The following is an 11,151-nucleotide window of genomic DNA, read 5'->3' on the forward strand; positions in this document are numbered from 1 at the left end:
ACATTAAGTTTTAACTTGTTAATAATTATCCAGTAAGCTACGTACATGTTTAAGAACTATATATTTGTTTTTTTTGGGTAAAACTTAAGAACTATATTTTTGATATTAAAGAAATTGTAACAGACCATATTTAAATATCACTTTATGGATAAGGTTTGTTATTTATACATTAATATACCATTGCTTAACACCTATGTTAATTAGAAGATTTGATATTCTATGTTAAATAAGTCTAGCTTGAGATCACTCAATTTAAGATGTTAATGAAGAATTTACTTACGCTTTGTAATAAATAGATTGAATTTACTTACGCTTCCTTACGAGTATATATTTTGTATGCTTGATCAAACTTCACATACTTTGTGATCTTTAATTTTATATAGTCACATTTTACGAGTATATATTTTGTATGCTTGATTAAACTTCACATACTTCGTGATCTTTAATTTTAAATAGTCACATTTCTAAATTTTCTTGCCATAGTCGAATGAGAACATATAAAATTTAATCTTTTCTTGACATATAATAGAAATTAATAAAACTTTAAGCTTGTCCCTCCAAAAAATTATTCAAGTTCCGCCACGGTCTCAATTTCATTTAATTTAATCAAACATACGGATTAGGACTCATTGCTTGTGTTAATTGATTGGTGGGTGGGGGGTCGAACTTGTAGTGAGAGGTTAACAACTTTTTTGGTTTTTTATTGTATCCATGGAATCAAATGTGAAAGTATAATATGTGGTGATGTAGAAAAAGTTATGCACCAATAGGTGAAATACAAGGGTGAAATTTTTTAAGAAGTTTGTGTATTCTTGTTTTTGTTTTCAATACATCGATTGATCAGATTATACACCTTTTTTTTTTTTTTTATGCATGAATGAAAACTAAATATTGGAAAATAGAAAAAAGAAAAAAAAGGACAACTAATAACATGTCACGATGTGGGGGGATGAGATTCGTGGAGGACCACACTTTTTTCATTTATATTCACCGCTTCACTCGCTCCCTCCCCTCGCTTCTATTTCCCATTTTCTTCCATTATTATTATTTTGCAAACCCCCCTCTTTTTTTTTTCTTCATTTCATTTTCATTAATCAAAAAGACAAGGAAGAAAAATGGCAGATCAATTGACCGATGATCAGATCTCTGAATTCAAAGAAGCTTTCAGCCTATTCGATAAGGATGGCGATGGTCAGCCCCTCTCTCCCCCTTTTTCAATCAATATCCATCCATTCAATCTATTTATTTATTTTTCTTTATACTTATGCCTTATATATGTATTCATTCGACATATAATAATTATATATAATCGAATGCTTTATACTTAACAATCGTTTCTTGGATTCGTTATATTGTATCTGATAATTTCCTGATTTTAGATCTGATTGTTGACTTTTCGTACATGTGCTGTTTGACTTTTATGCTCAATTATAAGTTTTGTAGATAATATTGTTTTGTGAATCATTCTATATATTATGAATTAAATCATGTAGGAAAAGTTATATGTGTGTATTTATTTTAGATCTGTTTGGTATTTTTTTAAGGGCTATTTTTTTGTTGATTCAAATAAAATTGCTTATTATGATTCTAGTGCCTTTGATAAATAAAATGATTATATTTTATAGAATAATGAGAACCTTGTGTGTAGTTATATGATTTATTTCTATTGTAACAAAACCTGTATTGGATCCGAAATGTCGTTTGTTGTTTATTATACTATTAATAAATTTCGTATGATTTGAAGCCTATTTAGAGCCACCAATCCGTTAGTTATAACTTAACAGTTTCTGTCTACCGTATGGTTGCGACTTGCAGTTACTAATAATTTTTACAATGTTGACTTAAGTTGTTTGAAGACGATTCGGTCCATTTGCTGACTATTGGTTTCAGCTGTGTGTGTGTGTGTGTTACAACTTGAAATTTGGTTCACGCTTTTTCCAATAGGAATATTTACTTACACACGAAGTCGAGAAATAAACATGAATTGGTTTTGGTTACACTTGCATTGTCGATTGTCAATGATTGGTTTTGGTGATTTGGAAAGAAGCCAGCACATCCCACCTATCTTGCCACCTTTATGTATAATCACAACAATGATTGGGTGGGTTGTGCTGGCTCATGAAGTATGTTATTCCTGTTGTATAAATCATTAATGTATTAGTATAACAAACACAATAAAATTACCTGTAATTATTTGAATACAAAAAGCAGAAAGCTGTATGCATTAGAATTAGGTTTCTTAGGCGACTTTCAGATCCGTTTTACCTGTTACACAAATTTGCAATTATTTTTTGATTTGGCCTGCCAAAAGATGGAATACATCCCAAATCAACGTGTTCATAACAAAACGGTCGAAACTGCTTCCTCTAATTCTCAATGATATTTATGCAGGTTGTATCACCACCAAGGAACTTGGAACAGTTATGAGGTCTCTTGGACAGAACCCGACTGAGGCTGAACTTCAAGATATGATCAACGAGGTGGATGCTGATGGCAACGGGACTATTGATTTTCCCGAGTTTCTTAACTTGATGGCCCGCAAAATGAAAGACACTGATTCTGAGGAGGAACTTAAGGAGGCTTTCAGGGTATTTGATAAGGACCAAAATGGTTTCATTTCTGCAGCTGAGCTTCGCCATGTTATGACTAATCTTGGTGAGAAGCTGACAGATGAGGAAGTTGATGAGATGATTCGTGAGGCTGATGTGGATGGTGATGGCCAGATCAACTATGAGGAATTCGTCAAAGTCATGATGGCTAAGTGAGGATCCTTAATCTGAATATTGTTGAACTTAAAAAGAGTAAAAAAGAAGGATATTCTATGTTTTGATGCATTTGCGATCTTTAGTGTTTGTTGGGTGCTTTTCGGTTTTCTCCTATTTGCATTTATTTGTAGTGCCGAAATATTAACTACTGCTTTCCTCTGTATTTTTGTTTAGTAGCTTGAGTAGTCTTGTTTTCTTCTTATTGGCTATAAACATAGAACAATTTGGAGTATTTGTTTCCCTTTGATCAATTGAAGTGTCAGCCTTTTTTGCTATTTCATGGTGCACTCAATGTTCTTTTGCAACTTCTTTGTTGGTTTGAACCGGAGAACAGAATCAGTTCTTCAAGGTATGCATGTTCTCATTCGGTCTATCTACATGTCATTGCCGTGTTCAAGCTAGCATTTTAAACTAGTATATGTTTTTGTATGTGGTGTCTGGTGTCATCATGAAATTAGGGTAGATATGTACCATGACATTTAAAACACTACCGGTATTTGTAAGAACGTGTGCATGAGTTAAACAAGTACGTCCAGCTTTGGGAGTTTGATTGGTTGGCTGGTTTCATACAACTCGAGTAATAACAATGGTTAAGAGAACAACGCTACACTAAAATTCTAAAGCCAAATATACTAGTAGAGTAGTGAGTGATCTTTGTCTCACTTTACCGGTCTAAAACCGGCCTCTATTGATGTACCACCAGTATATATTGAATTAGATTAGATGTCTTGATCATCCTACACTATCTTAGAAATTTCCTTCGCTTTTCAAGTCAAACTTCTCTCGCGAGATACCCACATAACATATAGAACAGTTCAAACGCCACTTTGTTTTGTTTGACTCCAACCATATGTACCAATTAACTTGCCATTGATTAAAAAAAAAAGAAAAAAAAGGAAACAAAAAAATACTTGCACTTAATCAAAACAGATGACAACAGCTCCGCCCCAAGATTTGGCCAAAAGTTGACCTAAATACTCGGGTGTAAATGCTTAGAATAATGATTATTATGATCAGTGCATTGTTTGGTTAATTTATCTTTCAGTAGGTTTTTTTACATTCAGTCCAGTCCCTAACCTTATCGAGTTGAATTGAGTTTTGTTCGACTCCACAGATCCAATGATCTTGGGTTAAAGACCTCTCGCCAACAAGCTTGACAAGTTTATTTTTCATTACGCCTAATGGTACAAACTTATTAAACTATCAATTATGTTTGCATGTTTTAGTATTGTTAATGAAGATAACAGAAAAAATTGAAACCCACAAAAAGCATAGGTAGATTGAGAAACTGTAAAGTTCACCTACATGCATGGATATTTATACACAGCTTCAGTAAAAAAAAATTATAACAAAAACCTGCTTATCAGACAACTCCCAACCAGCCACTGTCTCCTTTTTTTTTGGCATTTTCTTTTAATAGAATGATTTCACTACATCAGCCCGTCATTCATTGTGGGTGCCTTCTTCTCCTTAACCTCCTACCAATAGTGTCACTGCCATCTGAAAGCTGAGCACAAACACTTTGAGCTTTACTACCACCTCCACCACTGCTATATCCATCTTCAGAAGTAACCATTGTCTTCAAAATCTCTGACTGCAGTGCAGGGTGGTTAGCTTTGAGATACTCAAACCCATCTGATCGCATAACAGCTGCAATTAATAAGTCTTAGCGAACCAGTTTTTTGTACTCATTCAATTGTAATTGTGTGTAAAAATAAAACCAACCCAAATCGATTTGTTCACAAGTACACTGACTCAACGGATAATAACAACCAAATGTACAAGGACACACATACCTGCAAGATTTTCAGAAGCGAATTTAAGGCATATGCTTTTCAATTCCATAGCATGATTACCATCTGCCAGTGCTAGAATTCGGCCAAAAGAGTCTACAGATATATCCTTGCACAGATAAGACTCACATATCCGTCTGAGTCTGCACAGATCATACTGATCAGCAGCAACTAACAGCTTGGACACTAACGTATCAGACACATCAGCTTCAGAAGATGAACTAGAAGCCACCAACTCATCTTCATTAAGTTCATCTGTGTAAATGAAGTGAAGCATAGCCTGTTGCACATTAAATAATCTCAGAAACCAAAGTGAAGGAAAACTTTTTCTAGCCAAAAAACATGTTTTTTTTCCAGCACAAACCCAAAACAAGAAATGTTCCACACATAAGATAGTTGTGAAAATGTGTAAGTTCTTTGGGAATATATAACAACCTAATCGAGTACCTACTGTATAATTAATTATCAAGAAAGCCTTGAACTGGTAAGATGGACAGGCCGGAGAACCCACAACCCGACATCAGGTTGAAAAAAGTTACTCTTCAGTAAAAATCTGAGAGGCTGGGGTGACCCACAGACACCAATTATGTGTATTTAACATTTTTTCTATAAACCACTAACGAGTTAATTATGCTTACAAAAAGAAACTGTTACTTTTAAATCTTCGAACAAAAAAGACATACGCGTTGCATACCTGTACGCATTAAAAATACTCTTTGGGCAAGTTATACCCGTTGGACCCATTCCCTTTTAGGCTGCACCTTTATTATTTGACCCATATGAGATTAAATCTAACCCAAATTGACCCATTTAGAATGAGCCACTCTAGGAAGCGACAATGGAATTATTAGCAAACAACGACATCATTAATCACTCTATCTACACATTTGTTTCTACCTTTATAGCTTTCAGATACTACTCGACATGAAACGCTTAACAGAGGAATCCTTCTGTTGAGAAATGAAACCATAAATTGGTACACTGGAAACCAGATTGGTTTTAAACACACACAACTACACTGGCCACAGTATTGCAATCTCATGTATAGTGTATTTACCTTAAATACTTTGGGTTCCATATCAGCGATGACAATCTCATGATCAGCTTTTTCTTGTCCAAAACCATTAGAACGGAAGACAGGGGATCTAGCAGCCAGTACCAACTTATGAGCATGAAATTTTTCACCAGCCACATTGAAGATAACATCTGAGCCTTCCATATTTTCGAGCAACATACCAAAGTTCAACCCAATATCAGATTCTGGGACCTGAATTGTAGGTGGCCTAGGGCAAATTGTAGCAGAAACCACCACCCCCACAGTGCAATTAATTTTCAAACAATCATCCTTGAGATAATCTGAAGCTTCAAGCAATGCACGCCTATAAAAACGCTTGTATCCCCTGACACAGCATGCATGATATCAGTTATTTATGAAACAAAAGTTGTACCAAGCACATGAGAACTTTATATAAAAATGCAACACGGGAAAATTAATTTGAAACTTGTTGGGTATTAATCATTTCATACAGTATAATTGAGACAAAGCATATGAAAAGAAAAGATAGATAGCCCAAATTCAAGGCTGTAATTTGAAATGAGTTCATTTGATCATTATAAATCTACTCAGTAATTTATATTTTCCACTGTAGTTCTTTTTTTGTCGCAAACAATCAATCAGTTACCTCATATCAGATAAAAACAGTTAAGCATGCTTAAAGTGTCAACCCACACACAAATAGCATATTTAGTTATCAGTTTTCTTTCATGTAAATCTTCTTCTAATTATGCAGCATACATGAAGCAGTACCATTTAATATCTGACATCTACTTCAAACTTTCTTTTATCTTTTTCATGGCATTACTACAAGACATATAAACACCAACACTCACCAACTTGCCACTACTCCAGAAAATCAAGGCTGAGCACCCCCAACCAACCATCAAGTTATACAAGTTAAAGTTTCTGCCCTTACCACAATCTATAATAATTGGACTAAAAGCCGTCCTCTATAGTACTTTGAACTAGGAAAAACACCCAATGCACCTTTAATACTTGTGTAGACCACTTATATGTGCTAATCAAGTCCTATGGCATCTAAAACCTACCCAGTACCCATTAATGTGTGTACACAAACCAAGCCAATACTTACATTAAGAGGGTATAAAGTATAAACTAATAATGCAAACTTGCATATATTCTACGAGTGGATGGTGAAGATGTAATTTCTTCCAAAAACATCCCCTAAACTGTTTTGTCACCAAAATGCATCTTACCAAAACGCTTTCATCCCTTAATAAAAAACGAATCCTAGCATAGCCAGCCAAAACAAGAAAAATGATATACATTCATGCTAAACCACATAAATCCAAAAAATTTAAACCATTAACACAGGCCATGCAAATAATCAATAGAATATGCAATATTGATACTTAACTAACACAAAGGCAAAGTATTTGGGAATATAATACGAAAAGTAAGCTTTGGTGATACGTGATATCACAAATTGTTAAGTGACAGCAAAAGATGACCATTTACAACCAAATCAATCTATAGATGAGCATGCACAAAGGCGACATGCTCTCATCGAAATCAATCTTACCCAAACGTCAAAGAGTTAGTCCTAATGTCCTAATGGCGACCCTGCATTACTTCCCAGCCATCATTTCTTCCCCCAACCTACTATACTAGTCTAGCAAAACGCAATATTATAATATACACAAACAATAGCCATATGTGAAGAAACAATGACGATATGAATCCCCAATCATTTCAATAAACTATACGACAATAGACCAGATATCGCAACTTCTAATTCATCAAAAACTCTCGCAATATTAACAATTCTATTCAATAAGCAGGCAGAATACTGCAAAAGCAAAATGTAATTCTATAGTCACCAAAATGCCACAAAATCGCATAACCATAACGCATACATTTCAGAGACGCTATATCTAACTACGTCGCACTAACTCGTAACAAAAGCAAACAACACAACAGATTTTAGCACAAAAACAACGAATCATAACACGAATACAAAAACCTGCATTGCACAACAAGAAATCAATAGATTTAAATAATAAAAAAAAGGATAAAGAATAACTACCACATGCTGCCGCGGTATTTCAACGTATACGGACCGCTCTCCAACGAGCGATCAAAATGACTATGAACCTTATGCTTCTCTTTCCCACTCTGGTCAACAAGTGTCAACTCAAACAACGCCCTAACATCCGTGCCTTCACTCGTGAGAGCGATAAACAGCGAAACGTAAGTCGAATTATCCTCAGGGTTTTTACCGTCAGGGTAAAAATAAACCGCCCATTGGAAACCGCCAACTGTAAAATTATCACTAGCTATGTGTTTTCCTATCCCCATGCCTTTGGCTAACGAATAGCCTTCGATAACGAACTCGTGTGAGCCGTTAACGGTTTCTGTTATCGATCGTGATGTTGTTGGTGAATTAACTAACGGAAGTTTTTCGGTTTCTGACATTTTTTAGGGTTTTTGAAATTGGGGGTTTGAAATGAGATGATTTGGATTTGAAGAAAATGAAAATTGATTTTGAAGAGAGATTTGATTTGGGAATTATTATTATTATTTATATATGCTCAAAATGGTGAAAAATCTTTTTTTTTCTTTTGTTTTGGTATTGTTCGGCGAAATGCGATTTTTACTATTTTTGTAGACTTGATGCTCTTCCGGGGTAACTGCCTATTATGCTTGAAATCAGGGGAGGAGGTTAGGTGAATTGGGTCGCGTTCGGGTTTACAGGTTTAAAATACGAGTTGAAAATTTCTCGTATGCTTGTGAATACGGTTTATATAGTTCAAACACTTAAATAAATGACGTAGAGTGACAAAATTTTTAATTAGATGTATGTAGTTTATCTGAGATAACTTGATGTTTTTTTTCGAACTTTTTTTTAGGCATTATTAAGATGTTATATGGAAATTTCAGAAATGTATGAGTGGATCATGAGTGCAGATTCATTGCAGAAGGTAGGCTACTTCAGAAATGTATGAGTGGATCAAAAAAATTAATGCTTAAAATTAGAAGAGCTAAAAAGAAGGTAGTCATCCCAGGTGACGAAAAATGAAATATATGACTTGCTATGTAATTTGATAAATTCTGATATTACTGTTGAAGCATCCATAGTGCACAACGCTATCAAATTGTAAACCATTCTTTCTGCGGCTACCCAACAAGAGTAATGTGCGAAAAAAAGAAGAAAGGTGGTGAATATGTGTGCAAATCCAGTGTAGAAAATGAGTATAGAACTATAGGGGTTGCTCTACTTAAGCATAGAGGTTTGAATAATTTGGAGTCGATTTCAAATACAAGGCTGCTTTTACGAGATATACTAACGAACAACCTAAAACAACCACATTCATTGTGCACAGAAAACCCATACCATCAGATATAATCCAGAAAACATGAAACATCATTCCCCATTAGTATCTCCAAAACTAGCCAAACATAATTCAACCAAGATAAACACAAATATGCACCAACTGTGAATTCACTGAATTAGGGAAATGTCTAATGACACGACACAAAACCCAAATGAAATTTGGTACTAATTTCCTACTTTCTACATTTGGTAGGTAGCACAAATTACACTTCTACTTCCACAAAATAAGTTGAAACCAGTCACTATTTTAGTGTCTCCCTGAGACTGCCATCTAGGGAGAACAAACTAGGATTGTCCATCAATCCTTTTGGCACAAGCTTTTCAATTAACTTAAGTAGAGACCTACCTACTGATCCAGCTGCAATTTGATCTATTAGCAACGATAAAGTCGTAACATCAAGGGAATAACCTTTTTCATCCATTGCTTGTAAAAGGAATTCTATATCATCAAAGTGTTGGTTATTCAGATATCCTTGGAGAAGAACACAGTAATTAACACTATTTGGGGAGCAACCACTCTCTTCCATTTTCAGAAACATCTGCTTTGCATCCCCCGGTGAACCTTCCCGACACAAACAGCTGATCATCACATTATATGTCCGAACTGATGGTTGCAAACCTTTAACCATTAGGTCCGTGAAAAGGTCCCTTGCAATATCGAATTTTTGGCATTTGCTTGCACCATGAATAAGAGTATTGTATACAACAACATCTGAATTTAGCTTGCTATTACCCATTAATTTGAACAAAGAGATTGCATCTTCTACCAGATTGTTGTTGCAAAGACCGTCTAGAATAATGCCATAAGTCAATACATTTGGAAGTTGACCTTGTGTTTGCATCTCACCAAAGAGTTTATGTGCTTCACCACAACGTCCAACCTTAAACAATCCTTGTAACATGGTGTTGTAAGTGACTACATTGGGTTTCAAACCATTTCTTTTCATTTCACTAAACATATGCTTGGCCTCTTCTATTTTTGAACTCTTGCAATACCCATTCAATAAACTGTTGTAAGTAACAACATCAGGGAGGATACCTTTAAACACCGCCGAATCAAAAAGTTTCTTTGCTTTGGTCATTTCACCTTGCAAACAATAACCATCTATAAGTGAGCTGTATGTCACTATGTTCGGTTCCATACCTTTCTCAACCATGATGTTGATAACACTTTGTGCTTCTTCTGTCTTACCTTCCTTGCAGAATGCATCAACTAATCCTCCATTTCTGTTAGCATCTTACACACCTCATCCCACTGACTTACTTTACATAGGCCGGAAATCAAAGTGTTGTATGTGATGACATCAGGTGCAATGTGTTTTTGAAAGACCATCTCTTTGAACAGCTTGAAGGCATCATCAATCAGAGCGTCCTTGCAAAGACTATCAATGATTGTGCTGCATGAAACAACATTAGGTTTAAGATCCTTTTGATCCATGAGCCTAAGCAAAGAAATGGCAGTTTCGTTATTTCCGAACTTGCAAAGGCCTTTGATCATTGTGTTAAACATACAACATTAGGTTCACAGAGTTTGAGTTTGATGAGTTTCTTGAAGAAGATCTCAGCCTCAAGAATCCTATCTTCCAAGACTAGCCCGTGTAAAAGTGTAGACATTAGGTACAATAGCTCGTCTAAAAAAAAAATCTAGTAGTGCAAAACCATCATTGGTTCGATGCAGATGACAACAACTCTTGATGGCAATGTTGGTAGTGTAGTGATTAACAGGAACACGAATTGCACACATTCGTTTGAAGAGATCAATGGAATGCGAATAATGATTCATTTTGGTAACGGAATTCAAGAGCTGGGTAAAGTAAAATACAGATGGAAGAGGAATTCTGTGAGTCATTTCATCAAATAGGCGGAGGGCAACTTCCAAACTGGTAACTTTTTGATATTTAGTAACATGATGATTTGAAGAAGAAAAGAAGTGTAGAAATGAAGGTATAACAGTTGGGTGATTTGGACAACCGAAGTCTCCTAGACGTAAATGAAAGAAATGGTAAATGGAGTTGGTGGTGGCAGTAAATATGTTACGGGTAGAATTACTGAAACTGAACAAGAGGAAACATTATTATTAACAGCAGCAGCTGCTGCTATATTTTCTGTGCGATTCCTAATCATCATCCTCAGCAAGCAAGAAAAAAGAAATGGCCAAAGAAGATGAATTGATAAGTGTTC

At 35.2% G+C, this 11,151-nt stretch overlaps 2 protein-coding genes and 1 pseudogene across 4 annotated transcripts; 1 reads left to right on the top strand and 2 right to left on the bottom strand.

Moving 5' to 3' along the window:
* Nucleotides 1-1,009: 1,009 nt before the first annotated feature.
* Nucleotides 1,010-3,040, top strand: LOC122599768 (calmodulin-7). Its single transcript, XM_043772334.1, has 2 exons — nucleotides 1,010-1,191; nucleotides 2,392-3,040. The coding sequence occupies exons 1-2, from the start codon at nucleotides 1,116-1,118 to the stop codon at nucleotides 2,763-2,765; spliced, it is 450 nt and encodes a 149-aa protein (XP_043628269.1). The 5' UTR covers nucleotides 1,010-1,115; the 3' UTR covers nucleotides 2,766-3,040.
* Nucleotides 3,041-4,018: 978 nt separating this feature from the next.
* On the bottom strand, nucleotides 4,019-8,123 carry LOC122599731 (BTB/POZ and MATH domain-containing protein 5-like). Of its 3 annotated transcripts, none has more exons than XM_043772290.1 (4): nucleotides 7,663-8,123; nucleotides 5,616-5,958; nucleotides 4,562-4,838; nucleotides 4,019-4,400 (listed from the first exon to the last, which is right to left on the bottom strand). In XM_043772290.1, the coding sequence occupies exons 1-4, from the start codon at nucleotides 8,049-8,051 to the stop codon at nucleotides 4,213-4,215; spliced, it is 1,197 nt and encodes a 398-aa protein (XP_043628225.1). In that variant the 5' UTR covers nucleotides 8,052-8,123; the 3' UTR covers nucleotides 4,019-4,212. The 3 variants fall into 3 exon arrangements, with proteins under 3 accessions (XP_043628225.1, XP_043628224.1, XP_043628226.1); XM_043772289.1 differs by having other exon boundaries at nucleotides 4,019-4,415; XM_043772291.1 differs by having other exon boundaries at nucleotides 4,231-4,359.
* Nucleotides 8,124-9,050: 927 nt separating this feature from the next.
* On the bottom strand, nucleotides 9,051-10,819 carry LOC122602076 (annotated as a pseudogene).
* Nucleotides 10,820-11,151: the final 332 nt, after the last annotated feature.

The sequence above is a fragment of the Erigeron canadensis genome, chromosome 5 (assembly GCF_010389155.1).
Source record: "Erigeron canadensis isolate Cc75 chromosome 5, C_canadensis_v1, whole genome shotgun sequence".
Classification (NCBI taxonomy): Eukaryota; Viridiplantae; Streptophyta; class Magnoliopsida; order Asterales; family Asteraceae; genus Erigeron; species Erigeron canadensis.